The following is a 23,379-nucleotide window of genomic DNA, read 5'->3' on the forward strand; positions in this document are numbered from 1 at the left end:
TTTTATGTTAAAATGTACAGAGTTCTTTTGAAAGTACTTGCTAGAAAGGGGAAAAAAAGTGATATTACATACAAGTAGAGGAAGGGAGACCATCCAGCCAGGAGCATGACATGGAGAATTACAAAGGCATCTAGGCACCCCTTCCCCTTAGCTTACAAGTCACCATGAACGAAGTACAAAGAGATTACAAAACAGGAAAAGCAAATATAAACAGACAGGAATAAACTCAGCTTCATTTGTACATGCGGCTTTTAGAGGCATCTGGAGCTCCTATTCACACACTCTAGAGATCTCTTTAAAGAGAAATTTTTTTTTTTCTTTCTTAAAATAGTTTTTAATATTCTACAACAAAGATAAAAAATTTTGAAGATGGAATGAAATGAAAAAGCTCTTATTTTAAAAGGCATCAAAGTCACTAACAGTGAGATTTTTTTTTTAATTTCTTTTAGAAGATTACCCAAGTTATCTTGCTAAAAATACATTTATTTATTTTCTTTTTAAACAGAAGTGAAAAAATGGTAGGTACCAATATTACTGTGTTGGATAATTTCTTTTTATATATAGAAAAGAACTTCTTTTTCTACAATAGTTCTACAGTCACAAAGGCTTGTGGAAAAGGGAGCTGCCCAATTGATTAAAAAATAAAATAAAATAAAATACAAAACCAAACCAAACGTAACAGCAAACAAACTAAATTCATGGCCCTCATCTCAACAGCTTCTCCTCCTGTCTCAGACCCATTCCACCCCACCACCCAACCCCAGCAACCAGGAAGCAGCGACGCAGCTGAAGACCTAGGAAGGAGAGGGCAGCACAGTGTGCTTCCTACGTGGGTTATTTGGAACTGGAATAGTATATACAGAGAAATGGAGTCCTACACAGCCTTGTACATGCTCAAAACTAAAGAGGAAAAAAACAAACAAGGAAGTCCTTTGAATTCTGCCTTTTATGGTTAGCAGTTATTGGAAGAAAGTCCATTTTAGTGCATACGAAGAAACCCAACTCGTAGATTCTTTTGGTTGTTTTTTTTTTTTAAGAAATAAGAAATTAGTCTTATTAATGTGTATTTCTGCTTCATATACAATAATAATAATAAAAAAAAGATCTCTACATTAAGGGGTGTCCCTTTTTGAACTGGGTGACATGCCAGCAGTTGCTGTCTCTATCGCAGAGCAGTATAGCCAAAAAAGAACACAAACTGGATTATGCAGTAATAAACAGCAAAATCCTGCCTCCTGCATCCTACTGCGGTGCTTGGACTGTTTCACTCCTGTAAAACAGGCTGACTCCCTTGGTTTCCCACACTAGATCAAGAGCGTGGCTATTCTGACAAAACGGTCTTAAATAATGGAAGAATCAGGGAAATGTTCAACGTGATTCCCCCTAACGGTGGCACATCCAGCAACTGCCTGTGCCATACCAGGAATGGAAGAGCGACAAGGACACCACGAGGCTCTCACCAAGTCACTTAAAACACACATTTTATCTTGCAAGATAATTGAAGTATAGAGACTAAGAGGCAGATCACTGCAAACAGATGCTTTTGAGTTCAGACCGCTCAAAGGTTCAGAACAAGACCCTCAGCATTTCCAAGTACACACTAAAGCAGAGTTTGGGATCTCAGAGTTGTGGTTGACTTGCAGTTCACCAGAAGAGCCTGCAACCCTTTTTTTTTTCTTTTTTTTTTGTTCCAATAATCATCCTACCCTCCTCATGACTGCACGATGGTTACGAACAGCTCATAGATGCTTCCAGTAGTTGAAGTGACGGGTGCACGTGCAGACGTGCATGCCTGGGTTGTAAATGGGATCATTTTAAAAGTACATTATACTTTCAGAATGAAACATACAATTTCAATTAACTCATCTACAAAAACACCAATGTGAATAGTTTGTTTACATGTGTCTCCAAATTTTACTGAAGGCGAGAGTCAGGAAAAGCTCAAAGATAAATTGTTTCCCCCGACTTGCAGAAATAAACAGCTTCATTTATCCTCTGTGTCCCCTTCCACTTCTCCCAATAAGTGCCTCCTGCTAGAAGTAGAAAATTCTAAGTGGGGTTTGGAGGGACGGGTTGTTACTCTTTGAGATGTCAGACATTTTACATTACTGCAGCGCTAAAAAAATGCATACGGAGGGACACGGGGGAGGGAGGAGGACATACATTTAGAAAAAAAAAATTAGAAAGATGATTTCACCATTACACATATTCTGTCCACATGGTCAGCAAAGTAAGGCTCTTTTTAAATTATGAAAACATTTTGTGCATGTTTTCCCTCTAAAAAACATCTGTAAATGATTTCAGCTGTAAAATGTTTCAGGATTGTGAAGAAAACAACCCCTCTTTCCCTCCCCCACCCAATCCCCAGAAAAAAAACACACAAACAAAAACAAACAAAAAAAACCCAGAAAACCAACAACAACAACAAAAACCACCAAGCTTTCTAAAAAATAAAATAAACCAAAGAAAATCCCTCTAAATCTACAGCAATATTTTAACTGGAAAAAGGTCCATTTTCTCTGGTTCGTCAGTATAAAAGGTTCCTTTATTTATATATTTAAGTTTTTTGGATGCAAGCTCATCTTGCTCATCTTCTCATGTACGGTCCATTGAGAGACTGCTTGGGCACCCCAGCAGCATTCATGTAGCTGTGATGGGAGGGGCCAGTGTACATCATATTTCCATGAGGATTTGGCTGCATAGGCTGCTGGGTATAGGCCTGGCTCCCCATCATTCCCATCTGCATCTGCATAGGATACTGTGCTGTCTGGTTCATGTAGGCAGGGTTACTATGGTAACTGCTGTTCATCATGGGTTGTGTCATTCTGTAGCTGTTCATGGCATTAAGGGTGTTCATATTCATGGAATTAACATTGTATGGGGTGGTTGGCATTAGGTTGACCCCCATGTTCATACCTCGCTGAACAGCCAACGTACGAGGGCCAGCCTGCATGGCAACAGCAGGTGGGCTGCGGCCATAGAGTTGCTGCTGGTGTGCAGTTGCAGAGGGCAGGGGTGCTGATTTAGAGCGAATGGAGATATGCCCCTTGACCGGCATTTGCCCCTGCAACCTCTGTGTGTGTGGAATGCCAATATTGGTAGCAGACATATTACACTGAAGCAGAGGTGACGTGAGGTTCATGGTAGTGGATGCCAGGTTTGGTGGGGGTGTCATGGTGGCTTGTGCTTGTGGTGTGCCTGCTAACGGATGAGAGGGAGCTAGCTGAGCCAATCCTGTGTTGGACAGAGAAACACTGGTTGCATAGGAAGTCACAGCAGGAGAATGGCTATAAGGCATGGCATGAGGGTCCATAATGGTGTTTGTCAGCTGCTGCAACTTGGCTAAACTGAATGTGGCCGATGGTTGTGAATAGCTCCCAGCCCCAAAATCCCCTGGAATCCTCTCATAGATACTTATGTTACCAGTGGTTCCCGACTCAGGTATTTCCATGATCATAGGTGCTGGGGTGAAGCTGTTGTTCATACTGCACTGGGACAGCGGAGGTTGCTGCTGGGGTGGAGGTGGAGGCTGTGGCTGCTGTGACTGAGGCTGCTGCTGTTGTGGCTGTGCTGCTGGCTGCTGGTTACTTGGAGGTCTTTCTATGACACAGCTCTGAGGTGACTTGATATTACAGTTTGCTGCAGGCTGGACAGTGCTTTGCTGCATCATGCTGCAACTGCTGCCAATGTTTGCCATTTGCTGAGTGACAACACAACTGTTCTGCGTGAGGCTGCTGGAAGAAGACAGTCCCCCATAGGAACAGCTGCTCTGAGAAGAGTTATTTCCACAAATGCTGCCTCCCATAGTGGAGTCATAGCTGCTCGGGTTTTCATAATTCTCTGTAGTGCTCTCAATGCTGCCAAGGTCACTGAAGCCACTATCCACCACCTGCTGAGAGTGGTCTGATACTGAAGGCACATCCATCATGGGGCTGGTCTCCATGTTCTGCATAGAGGGTGCGGACAGGGATCCTTGTTCAGGGCTTATCTGGGTGTAACTGCTCTCCAGAGCAGGCACATTTGGGCTGCTGACAGAACGAACAGACTGGCTGGGGTGGGACTGAACAGAGGATATTGGACTGTTGTGTTCTGAGGCCTGGCAGTCTTCAACCATTGATATCTGAGGATCCTCCTCAGTCTGGGTGTAACTCTGCAGCGTTTGACAAGCCGCAAGAGTCTCTTCACAGTCCTGGTAAGCTACATCATGTTCATTGCCTTCCTCCTGTGTCAAGGACTGGACTGCTTGAACAGTTTCAAGATCTAGTTCACTATGAGGAATCTCTTCCTCTTCTTTTAATTCAATTAAACCTTCTTTATTACTTGAATCTTCTTCACGATCATCTTCAGACCCAGGGACGTGCTCTGAGCCTGCTGATGTTTCATTGGAAGCCTGCTCTTCCTCAGAATCTGCCTCTGCTTCATCTTTTCCTTTTGCATCTTCTCTACTGCTTGGTATATTTGTTTCTAAAAAACATTCCTGAACATCAGGTTCCTCCTTCACCCCTTCTCTTACAGGCTGCTCCTCCAATTCTTTTTTCTTCACAGACTCTAGATGACCATCATCCTCATCATCAGCATCATGGTCTTCGTTTTGATTTGCCACTACTGCAATTTCATCATCTTCCTCATGGTCCTGCTCAGGTTCATCTAGCTCTTGCTGCTCTTCTTCTGATTGCCTTTGCTCTTCTAATACCTGTGGTTTCTCCTCCACCTCCTCTTCTATTTCAGGTTCTTTAACTTCTGGTACTGGACTACTGCTGCTGTCCACTGGAGAAACTGCTCTTACTTCACTGCTGGCTGCATCTTCCTCTTCTCCCTCTCCAACCTCTTCTGCTTCCATATTCACATCTTCCTCTTTCCTTTCCTCATTAAGAGGTAGCTCTTCTTTTTGCTCAACGTTTTCCTCTTTATCTGAAATTTTGGACTTACGTCCTGTTTTTGAATTAGCTATCACTGCATCAATTCCCTCTCCCTGAACTGATGGTGGCACTTTATCCCGGTTCAGCTTAAATCCTGGTTTTCGACCGGGTCTTTTCTTCCAATGGACTGGTTTTCGGCTTTTGCCTTTTGGCCATCCCTTCTTCTTTTTCATGGGTGTAGAAGTATCTGGATCAAGTGAAGAATCATTTGCTTCACACTTTCTCAGCATAGATAATGGTTTCAAAGTTGGAGTATCTAAAAACACAAATAGAAAAATGCTGTTCACGCCGAGCATTCATGGAAACTTTCCCAAGCATTCTACCATGCTTAGGAACTTAGATATCTAGCTTAGCAATTTATTGTGAAGTACAGCAAGGCTACAAGGTCTGCTCATCAGCTGCAAAGCATACTGCATTTTCAAAGAGCAATGCTTTCAGGATGTTGCATGGTCAAAGATCTGAGCCTTCTATCAACAAGTCAAATTAAACACTAGTCTACGTTACAATACAAGTTATGTTTCTGTTTAGATCTGTATTTTGTGCATCTGCTGCAGAAATAAGATATTTTTACTTTGTTATGGCTTACATTTCTGAGTGCCTATAGAAATACACAGATGACTGAACTCAGCTGTTTTTATCCTAGGAAAACACTTAAAAGGAATCTAAATTCCTCTCTCATCTGACTTTTATTTGATGAAATATTATGTTGCATTTCAGTAGCTTTCCAAGTGCTATAATAGTTCCACAGTCTATACTATCAGAAATTGATGTTTAATGAATTTACCGAACACAATAAGGCCTCCCCCTTAGTAATTCTGTTTTGAACCTGTCCGTTACAACAGTCAGTGGCATTTCATACAACTGCTGAAGAACTCTCTCACTGACACTAGTCAATATTCACACTTTATCATCTGAACTTTGGTTTTCAGACACTCAATCTTCTTAATCTGCTTTTGTGTTAGTTTTTATTTTATCTTCTGGACAGAGAAGCATTCTTACCAATTAACAGTTCTCACATAGGTAAACAAAAGTAATAAGCTGCTCTTGCCTCTGCTTATATTCCAAGGTGACTGAATTATTTGAATCTATCGTAGTAGAAAATTTGTTTCAGTGCCTTTATCAACCCACGACTGTTCTTTGAAATATTTCAATTTATTGATACTCTTATCAAGTGTGAATAAAGGCAAAGATAGCAGCAGCTTCACCGGAGATGACAAGATGTCTCTGCTCCACTTGAGATTTCCCCATTCATATACTTAAGGATCATCCAAATCTTTGAGCTACTCTACCACACTCACTTGATTACTAGACATGAACTTCAAATACTTTCTCACGCACTATGTATGCCACAGAGATGTCCTTCACTTCATTTACCAAATCCTTTCTTTTCTTGTCAGCTGCAACACTATTTCTTTAATATTTACCCATAAAATAGTAAACAAAGCAGACTCAAAAGTCCAACTCAGTTCCATTCTAGGCATTTTCCAAAGAGAGCTGTTGTAAATCCACAGTTATGCCAAGAATTCAAAAGGTAACACTAAATGTGTTCCTAGTAATAAAAAAAAATAAAATTCATCTTCAGCACCAATAATTCGTCAGCTGACTTACTCTTGCCCTCTGTTCAACTTTAACCCTGCAATTCTGGGAACTGGATGTGAACAGTGTTCGGTGTCTCCAGAAGTTACTCAATCTGCTTACAAACAAATTAATCCATGGTAAGCCACTTTTTTTTTTTTTTTAAGTTTCAAAGATGCTATTTATTCCAAGTTAGATATCAACTAAAAACTACATAAAAGAAATTCTGACAGGTATTTATCTTCAATACCTCACGCCAAAAGCGTGAAATACGAGAAAAAAATTCTGAGTATGAAAAATGAACTTAAACATTGAGTTCAAAGTTTAACAACGCCTTGAAGTCATCCATTAGAAAATATTTTGAATGTGAATAAAGGAAAGAAAGGATCTGGCAGATGAGATGAAGTAGGAAGAAGAAAATGCTGCTTTCATAGTATTTGTTAAAGCATTAACATTCAAAACTTTCCAAATAAGTAAATAAATGAATAGAATCCATGTCTTTAAAAAAGCATAGAATCTATTTCTCTTCTTCACTTCCTATTTACTACAGGAGATTAGCTTTTACTAGTTCTTTAGTAAAATCCTGTACTTTTAACTGTACTGTCCTTGATTTAACAACATTAAGGAGAAAAAGAAAAGTAAATGATTTTATGATGGTGGACTTTCCGTAGAGTAATTTAATATTAAATGTGTCCTGTTCTGGTCTCCCTCATACATGAAAGATATGGACATACTGGAGAGAGCCCAGCAAACAGCTACAAAAATGACTGAGATGGGAGCATCTCTCCTGTAAGGAAAGTTTGAGAGAACAGGGACTACAAAAGTCTCAGGAGGATCTTAATATGCACAGATACCTGAAGAGGGGCAATAAAGAACATGGAAGAAGGCTCTTTCCAGTGGTGCCTAACCAGACTTTTGAAGCTTACCACCAAACATACCATTATTGTCATCAGACTCCTCCTCATCTTTGGACTTCCTCTTAGAAGAGGGTCTGTTCCTGAGGGTGTCTTGTGGGGCTAAGTGCTGAAAGTATCCACTGGACAAAAGTTCATTCTCCTCGTCTTCCTCGTCCTCTTCTTCCTCCTCCTCCTCCTCAATTTCAAATGTAGGCTCTAATCGGGGCATCGGTCGTTCAGCATCTGAGTCCTCAAATGGCTCATCCAGCACTTCTGTGGTCTCCGAGATTGTTTCAGTAACAACACTGCTGTTGTGGTGCTTACGCTTACGTACTCTCCTCTTCCGATGAAGAATTGGTTTCTGAGAGAAGATGGTGAGAGAAGAGGTTTTATTGACTGCAGAAATAACACACTTAAAGCAAAAAACATGAACAGCTGAGTTTTACTTCTTAACGCAGCATCCCATGAGGATTTTCTTATTTGTGTTGACAGCATTGACCTCTCTATAGTTAAATCATTTCAAAGACTTCATGCTGTGATTTTAGTTGTTTAGATAGTATTTGCATTTCGAAAGCTTCTTTTAAAAGTAGGAGCATAACTATTTTTATTTTGACTGAATAAAACTTCAACAACCCAGCCAGAAACCATCAAAAGCACAAGGAAGAAATGGGAAAAAAATTACCTCTGATCCAACAAAAAAGACCACTAACTGTAAGATAACAGCACTCTCCAGAGTTCTAGAATACTGAGCAGATGCTACTTGTACATTTACTACCTACCTTGTGAACTGCACTGACCCTCAAAACAACACCAGTATACTGACATAATAGGCTGCATAATAGAGACAACAAGAAATAAAGCACGGACCTTTCGTTTTAATGTTGGTTTGGTAAGAACAGGTGGAGAGCTTGATCGGGGACTCACAGGGTCATCATCTTCCTCTTCACTGCTCTCACTAAAACACCTCAGAAGTGTCCTATCACTATCACTGTAGCAGTGGGGTAATCTTTCACAGTCTTCTGGGAACCTATTCTTCAGTGGCTCCGTGTTCTTTTTCAGCTGTCCTCTCCACCTTTCCACACCTTCACTATAATGCTGATGGGGAACTGCAGATTTTTCATTTTTGCCATACTGCACTTGGGAAACCACAGATTTTTCCTCATCTTCAGCATAATGGCCTCTTGGGGTTGGAGACTTCTCTTCACATTCACACCTTTCCTGCAAGGCTGATGACTTTTCCTCACATTCACTGCACCGGCCTCGTGAAGCTACTGATTTCTCCTCGCATTCGCTGCACCGTTCACTGGGAATGGCTATTTTGTCCTCAGTGGGCAACGTTGGTTCCTTCTCACAAAAGGGTTCTCGAAGTTTTTTGCCCTTGCGGTTCCATCGACCTCTTCGTGATGTTTGACTGTTTGCTGGAAGACTGTCCAGTGAAAAAACGTGCTTGTTTGGCCGCGTAGAATTGACGGGAGCAATGACATCTGGCTTTTTTTCATTCTTTGTTGGTGAATAGGGTTCTTGTTCTTTCTTCTCCCATGACACAGATTTTACCATCTAATATAAATAAAAACAAATAGATTTCATTCTTTCTATTTGAAAAGTGGAAGCTTTTGAACAAGAAATCGCTGAACTGTAACAAGGACAACCTTACAGAATCTGAGAACAATTGAATTGACCTGTAGAAGGTTGTCACAGCACCCACGGCCACTCCTTCCCCCTACTACACAGAAGTAACAGATTCACTCTTACACTGGACTCTGAATCTTTATCATGCTGTTGCTCTTCATTTTCCCCATCCTCTGTCTCCTCTTCCTCATCCTCAGAGACAACAGAGTTGGAAACTATGACAGGTGTCCAACGCAGACACTCTGCATCCACATCTATTGGTCGCACATTATTTCTAAGCTTTGCCATATGTTCTTGGATAAGCTTCTCTCGACGAATGATGACAAATCTAGACAATAATGATACTCATTAACAACAGGCTACACAATATACAGGGATAAAATAAGGTACTTTCAATCAATTTAATCTCAATGTGAGTAACTTCAGAGAGTTAAATTCTTAAATTCTTTCCGCTTTTTGTTAATGGTGAAGCCATTATCTTTACATGGGTAACATTCAGTTGGAGAGCACCACTTTTATCATGTGTTAAATTGGCAGAGGGTAAGCTATTTGGTTAAAAGGCAAAATGAGACAAAAATAAAAATAAAAATAAAAATAGATAGACTACTTTAAAAAGTTACGTTTCACTACCAGTGTAGATTTTATTCAGCTGTCTGGGAATAATATCACTAATTATTTTTGTATCAAAGTAGAAAGTGTCATAAAAGTGCTCTAAAGTAAATTTAACACAAACTAAGACCGAATATTATCCCACTTCCAAAACAGCAATTGTCTGTATTAAGAGTAATTATCAGAATTTCATTTGACTGGTACACTCCACTGGCCAAGCAAACTACCTCTATTCTATACCCAAACACACTGATTTAGCCCATTATCTAAACAAGCTAATGACACCTTGGATGAAGATTGGAAAGGGGGAAACAACTACTCCGTGTCAGGAAAATGAAACATACTTCCCTCTCTCCTCTTTTGCTCCATTCCGGAGGTTGCTGATTACTTAGAAGGACTTCAAGAGAACACAGCCAAGAGACCAGCTTGCTTTCTTTCAAAGATGCAGATTACTTGGAAGTTTCACAGCTGCAGAGCTCCACAGATAGCAATCTGGTACAGCTTTAGTACTGAACAATTCTTCCATCCCAAGAAAGCATCATAGATCTCAACAGACAATATTTGGTCAACTAACTTTTAAATAAAATTAAGCTTATTAGACGTAATTTGCCTCCAGACACTATTTAACTTCCTTCAAATACATATGAGTCTACCTGGAAATGCAACAGAATTGTACTCACTGATCACTACGGAAATCAAGCATTCGGAGGTGATGCAGAGTGGAAGTGATATCTTGAGGGCAGATTCCAGTCAGCTTACTTAATTTCTTGATGCTTAACTGCTTGTCATGTTGATGATAAAGGCACTCCAATATTACGCTTTTCCAATAAGCCATATATGAGAGCCGCCCCAGGTCTGACAGGGGCTTCTCTGGTGATCCTGCTTGGCCCTCACGCTTTGAAAGCAGATAGCCTAAGGAAGAGCAAGAAAAAAAGAGTTGATTTCTCAAGACAATTCACTGAGTTGCTTTGCTTCAGCAATACTTTCAGGAGAACAACAGATCATACACACAAGGATTTTTTTAATTCTAAAACTATTCTACCATAATTAGATAAGAAAAATTTTTCCTCAAGACATTAACTCGACCATTAGCACATCCACAGAGGTCTATGTCAGCAGAACGGGAGGTACAGTTAGAGCAGCAAGTTTTCCAGTGAACATGTGGATTTCTGTAAGAATGTGAGAACATTAATAGAACATCCACTGCTCAAAACCAGCCGTTTTTGTTGCTCTTAAAGCTAAATTAAAACTTAACTATGACTACATTCAATTAATCAAGCTGCTCAAGTTTCAACAGACTGCAGTTTTACAGTTTGCTTTCAGAATAAATAACTACATACACAAGGTAAGCTTCTACAAAAACTCTATACTGACATGTGCCTGTAGTTTCCACCATAAGCTGCTTACACAGGACGTGAGATAGGAAAAAAAATATCATTTTTTTCTTCAGAATTTAAGCCTTTCAATGAAGAGAGCGAGTTAAGTTCAGATGACTCTGAGCTTCCGTATTCCTCTCCTGAGATTTTTTTTTTAATTAAAAATAGATTAATATCCTTTTCCCAAGATAAGCTTCTATTTAAAATGTGAAAGGAAAAAAGAGTTAAAAAGCAAAACAAAGAAAATTCCTTACTGAAATCAATGAGGAACCTGCCATAGCCCTTACGCTGGTACTGCGGAAGAATCATGATACAGGAAACATTGTATTTCTGTTGGCAGTGTTTTTCCTGTTGAGATAAAAAAAAGAAAAAAGGTAGTACATTTTAAAAACAAAAGAGCAGACATAAATACCAGATGGTATTCTGATACACAACTTCATAAGTACTTTTAATGAAAACTGAGATAGCTACGAAGCTTCTTCCAAGTCTGAAGTATTAAAATACTTGCCTTGGAAAAGTAACCAACAAGGTGACAACCCTTGACATCATTCTGTGTCAGCACGTAGAAAAGAAATGGTTCCACATCATAATAAAGAGTCTTATGGTCCAGGAAGAGTTTGGCTAACAAGCACAAATTCTGGCAGTAGATAGTGCTGACATTGCCATCAACCTACAAAAAACGAGGAAAAGTTAGGTCACTCCATCCACTGGCATACAAGGAAATGCTTCATCTGGGTACCCCCATACATAAAGCTTCAATGCCACAGGTAGAATCTCATGAGATTTCAAATTTCACAGCATAAGGGCCCTGGGAATTCTATTAGATTCATTAATTTAAGAGATCTTAAAATTCTTTTCTCTAAAATGAATACGCCTTCTCTTATTACAGACTGTTTATCTGTTTAAAAAAGGTCAGCAGCTGCTGCTGGCTTGTACCTCTTCACTGTTTGCATGTGAGCGTTTAACAAAATGAAGATTTTGAGGGTTACAGAACACTTATCACACTACTGGGTACTAAAAACTCTGCTTTAGAGATAACAGTGAGAGGCTTAGTTTCTTAACTTACCTCAAAGACTGAAATATTGTTTTTTCTATAAATTTCATTGGCTGGAGGATGAAACCAGCCACATTTTTTCATATGCTGTTGGAGAATAGTTCTGCTTTTCATATACTTTAGACAGAATTCACAAAGGTACAGCTTGGGTAGCCTGTAAGCAAAGGTAAAGAAAGATCAAAGACTGAAGAAAAAGACTTTCATACGAAATTCCTCACTCCTGAAGATAAAAACCTTGATGAAAACAAAACCTGTATATATAATCACAGTTATATGACTCTATCATAGAGCAAACTTTTGTGCACTACTTGTACAAAAAAACCCAACACAAAACAAACACCCTTACTGTGCTTAAAGTCACAGCATTTACTTATTCTATAGCCAATACATATTAAAAAAAGAAGTACTTAATATCTTACCTAATTACTGCTACATTATTATGTCAGAAAAAATAAATGCATCAATTAAAATTCTAGATAAGTAACAGCAAATAACAGTTTTGCACTAGTGATGCTACCATGGATTAAATAAATAGCTCTTGTTCTCCCACTTGTGCCTGTGGAAAAAGCAGTGGTATACACTCCTGGGAAATGAGTTACAATGCCATCAAGCTTTTTTAACATCATTTTTCATATTATATTGACACAAACAAATTGAATGCAAGTATCCTGATACTACTGTGATTTAATTCCATTTATATACACTAGCTTGGGCAGATCTACTCTTCTCTCAAAGCTAGAATAATTCCTGATGACAGACCACACGTTCTGTGGTAGAAATGGTAGAATAAAAGTTTTCTTTCATTTTCTCTCTCTAGCTATGGCCTTTGGAAGTTATTCTTTATGTCCCAACTTTATGTTGGGAGAATTTACTGTTAAGACAAGCTTGCAAAGTTATTCATCAAAAGAACATCAGAACATCACAGCAACAACCTTTGAGACACCAAAACGTGAAACATTTATAGTTTAGATGTACTGAACACCAAAGAGCATAAAAATAGTACATCAAAAGTGATTCATATTAAATTTTGACTTATTTTTCTCTTTCAAGTCCTGAATAGCATACAGCCCTTTCTAACGAGCTCATTTAATAAGCAGTTAACATCTTATTACCTCAACAGTTCTATTATTTTATATCACGATGATGTCACGTGTAAAGAACTACTGTAGTTACAATCAAGATACTCTATCATGTAGCTGAGGCTGCTCTCTCTGCAGGGCAGTAAGTCAAACCTTTGAGAATCCATGTAATTTGTACACTCCCATGGCTCACAGTACACACAGGTTGTTAGAGAGTTTATAGCCTTTCTGACTCTGCCTAAAAAAAAACATTAAGACAACTACCAACTAACATGAAAAGTATCTGTATTACGTGCACTTTTCCTCTGTCCTACACAGAATCTTGTTAAGAGTTCCACATCTGCTGGAATATAGCTTTCCCACAAACACTGAAGTAGAAGAGAGAAGAATGTTCAGTCATACCTCGAATATTCTTGTGGATAAGGGGAAGAGTACCAGGTCTGAATTTCATACTTGCCAAATTCGATGACAGAGGGGCATCGAACTTGTGGATCAGGAGGTCCAGTCACCCCTACTTTCTATGCAAGAAGGAAAAAAAAAGATTTTGTGATTTTCCAAGCGAAAGATTTCTAAGCTAAAATAAATTACAACACTTACATAGCTTCAATGCAAACTGTCTTATCTGAACTCCATATTCCTCAGTATAATTTTAGCTCCTTTACAAGTAAGGCATTTTGTACCAAATGCTGAAAAAGTAACTTTACCTGCAGTGCTTGCTCCTGAATATCTCTAAACAACTCCATATCTTTTTCAGTTAAGACATCCTGGCTTCCAAAAAAGCGCTCTTCATTTTCCTGCTTTCCATCCCAGCCATCCTGATTGTCTGTAAATAAAAGAAAAAATTGCCATCACCTGTATTTACAAAAGAGCACATGCTTTTTAGTGCAGCGTGAAGCAACCTCTATCTGCATTCAGTCACTTTGCTGAGTTTCATAATAAGATTTTTCTACTCAGATTTGGGACCACAAAGGAAAAACCATCTCTGGATTTCAGACCAGATGAGAAGGAATGTCAGATATTTAACCAAAACTCATAACTTAGGATTTTCATGTTACAAATGCCATCATAGGACTAACGAGACCATTGTAGATAAATAGCTTACCACTGCTCCTCTCACAAACAAGAGTCAATATTATTTAAATGCTATATTTGCTACAACTAAAATCAGGGTGCTTATCACCCAAGCAACCCTCCCAAAAACAAACAAAAACAACAAACAAACCCCCAAACCAACAACCCCAGAGAACAGAATAAAAAAAACAAACAAGCACAGTAGAACTATGTTGAAGGAAAGGATGCTCTCCAGCAGGAAAACAAACATTACATGAAGCAAGCTCCTCTATGGGAGGAAAAGTTAAGAAACATCTGCATGCAAGCGTGATCAGAAAAAAGTCTTTCAGACATGTTTTCATTATCTGTTTCCCATTTCATACTTCCACCATGCTGCTCTTAATTGCATTAGTTACACCCTATGTTATTTCTTTCAAACATGACATTATTTAGCAAATTTGTTTGGGTTATCAGCCAGCTCCTCATTATCAAAAGGGCATTTTATCTGATGGTAATCATTTAGTCCCTAATCACATCTTGCCATCATAAAGTGGCAAAGGTCTTCTCTTCCCTTTTCCAGCTGCTACAATGCACCACAGATAGCTGCATCTGAGTAACTTTCCGGCCTCCAACAATTCTCATCACTTCAGCATCCTAGCCTTTGTGAACATTTTCCTCGAGTACAAAATACCTGCATTGGCAGAGTGAAAAATCTTTACCTGTGGGCCACTCTGAAGTGCTAGATTTTCTGGTACCCTTTTTCCTGATCCTATACTGCTGAGAATAGTCTACCACTTCCCCTCGAGCTTTTCGTCCATCAGGGGAGGGAGTGAAGAATTTAGTAAGGCCATCTATAAGCCCTTTGGTTTTCTTGTTAAACTTCAAGGCAGCACTGCCTTCTCTGCAGTAGTCCAACATATCTGTCTGTTCCAGGTATCCTCCTTCTGATGATGCTGACTGGCTGGACAGAGTTATCTTACGCTTCCGACCCCGACCAGGGCCAGTTCGAACTTTGCTGAAGGTTCCTTTTGATCTAAAGAAACAAAGGGAAACATATGGTAAGAACTGGTAAAGTGGTTTGGTTTGGCTTACAGAGTGGATTAGTATCTTCCCTATTTGTTTATGTATCACACAGAAGTTAAATGTGAACTAATTCTAAGCACCTCGGTTCTGCACACTGAACAGTATGAGCAATTAGCTTGAGCATAAATACCAGATATTCATTGAATTTAATAAATGAAATTATAGAAGGCAGTAGACAGAATGAATACACAAAGTTTCAATTTACATTTTCCAACTTATGTTTCTCTAAGCATCAGAAACAATGCAAAGCAAAGCTATTCTATCAGAAGAAGTAGCCATTCAGAATAACAGATCTGACACAAACAGCAAAATAAATCAATGACTATAAGGAACAGTTCGTAAGAAAATGGGAGCTATTACAAAGAATAATAATAATTAAAAAAAAATCAAGGCACAAATAGACTCTGTGAGATTACTTCATTCTTTTACAGAACTCTTCAGAAATTTTGTATTAAAGAAGAATGAAAAACTCTTCACTGTAAAAAAAAAATATCTCACAGAAAGCAGACACGACACTTCAGAAACGCTCACTGTCCTACAGAATCACACACCTCATTCCTTTGTATAGAGAAACTTACGTTGCATTTTGATTCTTTAACCTGTTTTTGGGACGTCCTATTGGATTAGCATAGCGCCGTTTTATCTGTGCTGCCTTCTTGTGTAAAAGTTTTCTTCCTTTCTTACGTGGCCGACATATCTGACATATCCACATACCTGTAAAACACACAGTCTCCACTACTGAACGCAAGGAACATCTACATTGAAGAAAGGTAGAACTAAAGGCCCCAGGCTTTCCAAAAGAAAAGGTAAGAATCGGATCAAAGGTCCTCTCCACAGATACACATGCAAGAAAAGCAATGCATAAACCAGCAATCTAAATCCATATTTGGTTAATTCCCACTCCCTCACACCCCACCATGATATATTTCCCACACCCATTTAGGAAGCCTCTTTAACAGGTAGCATATTGTAAAAAAAGTAACATTAAAAACACGTAAAAAAAGTAACATTATCACACATTGTGATCACGAATAAACTAATTCCAATCATCTTCTATAGGATTTTTTTTTTTCAATTATCAAGAAGAACCTTCCACAGGTAACCTGTTCTCTGATGGAAATGAGAAGTTTGGTTGTTCGGAAGTTTGGACAGTCTACTGTCCAAACAAATATTGTTTCAAAACCATACAAGCCAACCTCTTTCTTACATACAAAGCTATTCACTCAAATCAAAGCTGACCGCTTTAATCTGCATGGATCAATTTTATTATATATCAGTTCTTGAAGACTTTTTTTAAATACCTGAAAAGCAATAATGTAAAGAGCAAGTTAAAAATAACTAAAAGAGAATAAAGTGTGTGGAAGCACTTTCTAACCACTGATCTCTTCCTACGCCACATTAAATTATGCCTTTCATCACAAACTTCTCACCTTTTGGCATCCTGGTAAGAGGGGGATCACAGCACTCCATGTGAAAGCCACGGTCACACGAGTCACAAAATAGCATGTTATCCTGTTGAAGACAGATAAATTTAATCTCTCTTTAATGTGCATAAATCCCTCCATTAAAATTTGTCACCATCTGGGAGAATACACACATAGCTCTCAAACTACTGACATGGTATTTGACAGGTGTCAGAAAGACTATAAAACAGAAGCTGCAAATATTTAACTCCAGAACTGTTTTATGTTGTATTTTAACAGAACATTCACAAGGCTGATGTTATACTAAATCAGTCCATACTCACAGCATTTTTGCCCTGATCTCGACAGGAACTGCAGGTTTTGCATTCAATACATTGCCATCGCAAGGCTTTGACTCGAACTGTCAGCTCTGGTGAGAACTTCAAACAGGAAGGATGACCTGCAGGAAATGGAGAACATGATACCAGTAAAACCACCCTACTGCTGCTAATGATCACAGATAGCTCAAAGAGAGTTAACTTTGTTAATCATATATTTCCATGAAGAAATGTGATTATCCAGATATTCCTGTTCTTAGGTGCCTCTATCCTTATCCACTCATACACAGCACTCTAGAAAGTAAATGGCAGGGCCATGTTCAAAAGCACACCAAGATCATTTTTCATTACTTAATTGAGTTATGCCAGTCACCATGACTAGATTTTTCAAGAAACTTTCAGGGAGTAAATGAACTGCTTGTGTGTTAAGTTAATTTAAGTGTCTCCTCCTAGAACCAAGAGATTCAGTTCAGCTAACCACATCATGTCACACGTGCATACAGTATGTATGCATCAGTGTCAATCACTACACTAAACTTTTCTGTCTCAGGTGACTGGGTTATTACCAGCAGCATTGGAAATGGTCACCTACCACTGTTGCCACAGTCAGCACAAGAGATGAGCTCTTCAGGTTTCTTCTCCCGATTTTGCTCTTTTGTACCAAGGCAGAAACTGCAGATTGGAATTGGTTCAGCAACCGGCTGTGTGAGAAAAACAGACAACAAAGTCACTCAGTATATCAAAGCAGCAAATGATGTAATACACCTAATCATGCAGGCATTTATATCACATGTAAATAGAATGTACTGCACACTGTGTGGCTTCTCACCTCACAGTAAGTACTGCATTAACACTGTAACCCAAAGAAAAATGCGAGCACCAAAGACAGGAGGAATAATCCCAGGGACAAAGGAAAAAAAGAGAATGGAATTCCAAGACTAGAGGAAACTTGGAAAAATAAGAGCAGCAAATTAAGACGTAAGAGAAAGAAAACTAGAGCATGTTGATGTCTTAATTTGTCACCAAATGAATGAGCTATGAGGTGACACACATGTAATCCCAGAACAGAGTAATCTTAGAAATTCCCATCACGTATCCAGAGAGCCACCATCTCAGAAGTGTTTGTGATACATTAACCGAAATAAAATATATCCTATGGAACAACGACAACTACCACAACACCATTAACATGTGTATGAAAAGTGAAAATAAAAGGAAATTCTTTCACAAGAAATTATGCAAGTGTCCTATTTAGCACACAAAAAGGTTTGTCCTCTCTGGAAAAGCTCAGGTTATTTAAACATTCCCTAAGAGAAAAAGATATTTAAGATAAGGAACAACACTTGCAAAATCATAGCTAGGTATTAACTAGTCAGCAATACTTTTAATTTGTAAAGTTTTTATGCTACAGGACTGGCATTATGTAACAGCTTCCTCAAGTAATGAGCACAGTAAACTGATTGGTTTAAATTAAAGATACTTGATCAACTATTGAGAGGGAAAGTATAGCCTTACCTCCAGTAACATTAAGTGCTGGATTAGGAATTTCTTTCTAATCCAATTCTGCATTTTCCAAGAAAAGTCTGTGAGTTACAGTTTTAAGAGCAAAGATACAAGTCCAATTTTGACTTGTGCGAGCATACAAAATAAAAACATTTGTCAGAAACACATTTAAAACAATGGAAACATGAAAAAAGTTAAGATTATGGCACGTTTCCAGGCACATAAATTGCACAGCTGTATAATGTTACAGATGATAGGAAAAGCTACACGCAGGATGGCTTCCCGCAGACTCAGCTTGTTCTGTATTGCTCCCCATTTACAGAGGAATGGGAAGTTTCGAGCTGTATCCTTTACCCTGCTACAGATCCAGGTTAGGTGTGCACCTTACAACAGCCACTAGGTGGGAGCAACCTGAATAAATTCACTGTCAGATCAAGGCCACACAGCAAGGAATGACTAATTGGAAAGGAAAGCCTAACACCCCACACCCTGAATACCAGTATTTATCCTGGCCTTTGGAAGTCACAGAAGGTGTTTACATGTATATTGTTATGAAATCACCTGACAAAATCTTTCAGTCTGAAAGACATTCATAGGTTTAGTTAGCAGAGAGATTATAGTTTCTGCTGAGAAAGAGAAAACCAAACAAGTGTAGGTAGTTATGCAGAGCATAGAGTCTTCAAGTGGGTGAGGAAAAGACAGCATCTTCACTGCCATAGAGAGCCAGGAAAGGATTCTCCAGCCATAGTCATCCCAGAAACACTGGCCAAAACCCCTGTTTAGGGGTCCTTCATCATCTTTTAACATAGATGTGTCTCAGATACCCTGTGCTTGTATTTGCAAACGACTTAATATCATTAATCACTGCCTTATTTCACTTCTACTCACACTGTGCAAGTTTCTACCCAACACCACCGATACAAACTTCATACAGCTAGAGCAAAGTTTAACAACAGCCAGAAGAAAACCTGGTTTGGTTATTTACAAATAAAGTTCATTCAAATCATCAAGTAGCCAAAGCTTCATGATACTTCCAGATTGCCACTCAACACTGCATCAAGGAGACTGCTAGAAGACTTTCACTAGCTGTAATATAAAATATCTTGCTCCTGGATTTAAAAAACAGCCCTACTGTGGTCTGCAGACTTGCATGTAAGTTATTAAGAATTTGCTGTACTACCAGTTCACATCTGAATTGTTTCAGTTTAGATAATGTTTTCAAATGATTGTATCTGCCTTCCAGCTAGGTGAGGTTGCTAGGAAATGCCTACATGACCTTAATAGCTGCATATTCCTCACAAAAATAATATATATAGAGAGAGAGACACGAATAATCCTACCTGTTATGGTTTTCCCCATATCTTATTTTTCTATAATTTATTGACTGGCAAAACTTTGGGGTGAATTTCATTAGCTGTTCCACCAGTTGAGTTTTTCCCTTTGAATATAAGCAGTTTTCTGCAGACTGGAAGAGGATAAAGAACAAAGTATTTCACAAAAAAAAAAAATTCCTCAAACACAGCTGGCCTCATTTATGTTAATAGTCTGTGAATAGTTTGTGAATAGCTTTGTTAATAGTTTGTGAAAGCAACCTTCTAGCAAAGCTGCAACATTCACACAATTTTTGGGGAAAGAAGTAAAATATTTCACATATCCTCTGCAGGAAGTTTGAGAATAATTTATTTAGTCAAAGAGAATTTTATAGGGCATCTGTAAGGACAACAGCCTAAAATAATCTTTTTCAGCTCTTCTAGCTGCTCTCCCACAGTCCTTCAAATCTGCATGCCCACACATAATCACTGTCTTGTCTTTGATCCAATTCTCCCAAACCTAACCTTCACAAGTGTGATGTTTTCCTGAGTTTACCACCTAAGACAAAGCACAAACACATTTAATAAGACTTACAAAGCAAAGAGTTCAAGTTTGGGGGGGAATTAGGTACTACCAGAACTCAAAATGTTTTAGAATAATTAATTAAATTGAAATGATGTTGAATAGATACAAGACTGCTACTCCTCTAAAGCTTCTCAGTGAAGGGCGTTATGCTAAAGATGGGAGAGACCTCACTGCTGCTCTGTTTGTTCAGCAAAGAACATCCTGGCAAGTGAAAAATGCAAGCACACAATAAGAATGAAAATAAGACTGGAAGCAGCCAGCTCAGTTTCATATAGCAAATTTTTGGCAGACTTTCAACTCCTTCTGCTGTTTTTCTCACAAGAGCATCCATCTGCATGATGTCACCAGACTCAGTGAGGGAGGAAGCCAGAATAAATGAGACTGACAGCATCTTACAGGCTGCCAGCCTCTAAGCACATGTTGTTACTATACAAAGGATGTCTACAAACCAAACATGCTCTACACAAACCATATCCTCTCCCTTTAGGAGACTTCAAAAAAAAAAGTACCTACGGGGGAGAAGAAAGAAACAAAATCCCCCAAAAAATCAGTTTTGGCCAATCCATCTGCTCTTGTCTTTTTAATTCAGGAAAAATGAGTTAGGAAGCTGCTCAAAACTGACAGGTAAGCCTTCGTAGCAAACTCTGCAGTCCGTGTTGTCAGTGGTAATTGTCAATAACCTGAACACACTACCTTCTGCAAACATTTTAGTACCACCAAGACTCACTAGATACCACAACTGCGTTTGCTCCATCATCACACATCTGCTTGTAGTTGTGTCTGTTGTTGGCATCACTTCAGTGCAAAGCCAAAGCAGGAGTAAAAGAAACACACACACTCACCCCTCACCCCCTTCTTTACTTTTATTTTCTCTGCTGTTTAAAACATCCTCAATGTTAGTTTGTCAGTTCTGCAGTGAAACAATCCGCCATCATCAGTACTTACAGAACCACTACAGCATAATAGAATCCTAACTAGAAGTTACTATCTAGGAGCACTGACAGATGGCTTCTTAGAATTCATGCTAGGCAATGGGTTTTTGTTAGTCTCTGTCCTGGTTTTGCTTGGCATAAATTTTCTTCCCAGTAGCTGGTGTGGTGCTGCTTTGGGCTGGGTTTCAGGTTGCCAAAGCTCTTTTACAGATAATGCTTTGTTATTTTACTTAGTGGAAAAAAAAAAACCTCAAAACAATATAATTTGGGAAATAATATTAAAGTAATCTTTGTGCTGAAGAAAACAAATCTAAGTAAACTGTAATAGCCTTTTGTGTGTCTATTAAAACAACCCACGTGTGTTTGCCTATGGAGACATTCTGTCTCTAACTCACTTAGCTGGGTCTTGCTTAGGGAAGCATATTTAAATGGAAGAGTAGACAGCCTAAAATGAGATAACAGCAAAATAAGTGTAGGAGAGAAAAAAATAAAGACAAGAAAAGTATGAAATGCATATCTCTTAATAAGAGAAACAAAAGAGGATCATTAGAAGAATTGAGAGCATTCAAATCAAATCTTTTCTTGCATTGTTATAGAAAGAACATCTGAAATTCTGGTACAAGAGTAACATGGAGGTTAATAGTTTAGATAGCACAGTATATACAGATGAATTCTACGCGGTGATTCTGACATCCATAAATCTATGGGAACAAAATCATTGAGGATTTGGGGCTGGCACTCAAACTAAAGTGCCTTGCTGTGATAAGAACTTCACAAAATGCTAGCTTGAAATATTTAGACCCTACATCATTAAATAAAATTCCCAGAACCAACAATAAATCTCCTCTCAAAGGATTAAATCGATGTAAGATTTGTTTGCCAGAATCACATCACAAGACTTCCTGCCTGCAGGGTTATTGGGCAGGGGGAAAGAGAACAACCTATGGAAAGAGATCCAAATGTTTTTATCTGCATGGGACTCGCTTTAGCTGACCATCCGATTTGGGAACCTGACAGTTCAAGTTACTGCATTTCTCTTTGCTCAAAGCTTTATCTTAGAAGCTCCCTTACATCCTTTGTCCCTAACTTTTAATTTGCATTCCATGATCTGTTGTTTTTCCACAGAAAATAAGGAATTTCAGTAACGATTCTGATTTCTAACAAATAACTATTTTGGGGAAGAAGTCTCTGTGAACACCTAACTAATTTCTGTGCATACAATAACCGCATCTTTAGATACTATACCCTGCTTTCCTTCAACATCAGCTGCATCCCTAAAGGCAGGGAAAACAGTTCAATTAGAAAACGAATACAAGCAAGTAGGAACATCTGACACAATGCAGTAGCCTACATAAATGTGCCTGCAGAAGTACGAAAAAGAGCTGTGAATGAGAACTCAGTGCACATTAAAAACACCTACAGAGGGCTGCTATCTGTAGTTCACTCAGGGTAACCACACAAGTGGAACTAAAGGACTGAATTCTACCCTTTCCTTTTGAAGCTGTAAGGCCTCGAACACTAGACAGACAAACCAACAAAACAAAACAAAGCCCAACACTCTGCACGTAATTATTCAATACAAAAATCCACTGCTCAGTGTTTTGCCATATTCATCACAGTAAGATTTAAGAAAGTTCCAGGCTCTTGACCCACAGAATTCAGTAGTTTCAGGTATTAAGCTGTGTAGCAAGAGAAATAATTTGTTCCAACCCATTTTTCAACACAGTCAACTGACGTAGGCATTGATAATAATCAGCAAGTTTGGGTGATCCATAGGTCTTCATAGAATCATACCTGTAATTCATCATTCATACAAGTCCACAGAGTGCTTAATTTGTCTTCACTAAACAAACAAAGAGATTATCAATGGGATTTCAGGTGCTATGCACAAAGACTGTTTTTGGACACCCTTCTCTGTCCTTTCTTTTTAATCTCACTGAAGATCCAGGTGTAGCACAAGAGCAGCAAGACTGGAAAGACTGTCAGACTCCCAAATAATGAAAAAAAGCTACAATTTCTCATTCAATGCACACTGCA

General features: G+C 38.7%; 1 protein-coding gene across 1 annotated transcript in view; it reads right to left on the reverse strand.

Annotated features, from left to right (window-relative positions):
- Nucleotides 1–1,022: 1,022 nt before the first annotated feature.
- The window catches only part of KAT6A (lysine acetyltransferase 6A), a 28,357-nt gene continuing 6,000 nt past the window's right edge, over nucleotides 1,023–23,379 (reverse strand). The window contains exons 3-17 of the mRNA XM_010723152.2: nucleotides 17,604–17,712; nucleotides 17,018–17,133; nucleotides 16,701–16,782; nucleotides 15,849–15,984; nucleotides 14,907–15,220; nucleotides 13,842–13,960; nucleotides 13,540–13,655; nucleotides 12,071–12,212; nucleotides 11,513–11,674; nucleotides 11,259–11,352; nucleotides 10,309–10,540; nucleotides 9,143–9,347; nucleotides 8,258–8,947; nucleotides 7,433–7,751; nucleotides 1,023–5,175 (exon numbers count right to left, since the gene is read on the reverse strand). Coding sequence (XP_010721454.1) covers nucleotides 2,588–5,175; nucleotides 7,433–7,751; nucleotides 8,258–8,947; nucleotides 9,143–9,347; nucleotides 10,309–10,540; nucleotides 11,259–11,352; nucleotides 11,513–11,674; nucleotides 12,071–12,212; nucleotides 13,540–13,655; nucleotides 13,842–13,960; nucleotides 14,907–15,220; nucleotides 15,849–15,984; nucleotides 16,701–16,782; nucleotides 17,018–17,133; nucleotides 17,604–17,712 — 5,424 coding nt within the window. The 3' untranslated portion in view covers nucleotides 1,023–2,587. The remainder of the gene's footprint in view (nucleotides 5,176–7,432; nucleotides 7,752–8,257; nucleotides 8,948–9,142; nucleotides 9,348–10,308; nucleotides 10,541–11,258; nucleotides 11,353–11,512; nucleotides 11,675–12,070; nucleotides 12,213–13,539; nucleotides 13,656–13,841; nucleotides 13,961–14,906; nucleotides 15,221–15,848; nucleotides 15,985–16,700; nucleotides 16,783–17,017; nucleotides 17,134–17,603; nucleotides 17,713–23,379) is intronic.

The sequence above is a fragment of the Meleagris gallopavo genome, chromosome 24, assembly GCF_000146605.3.
Source record: "Meleagris gallopavo isolate NT-WF06-2002-E0010 breed Aviagen turkey brand Nicholas breeding stock chromosome 24, Turkey_5.1, whole genome shotgun sequence".
In the NCBI taxonomy this organism is placed as follows: Eukaryota; Metazoa; Chordata; class Aves; order Galliformes; family Phasianidae; genus Meleagris; species Meleagris gallopavo.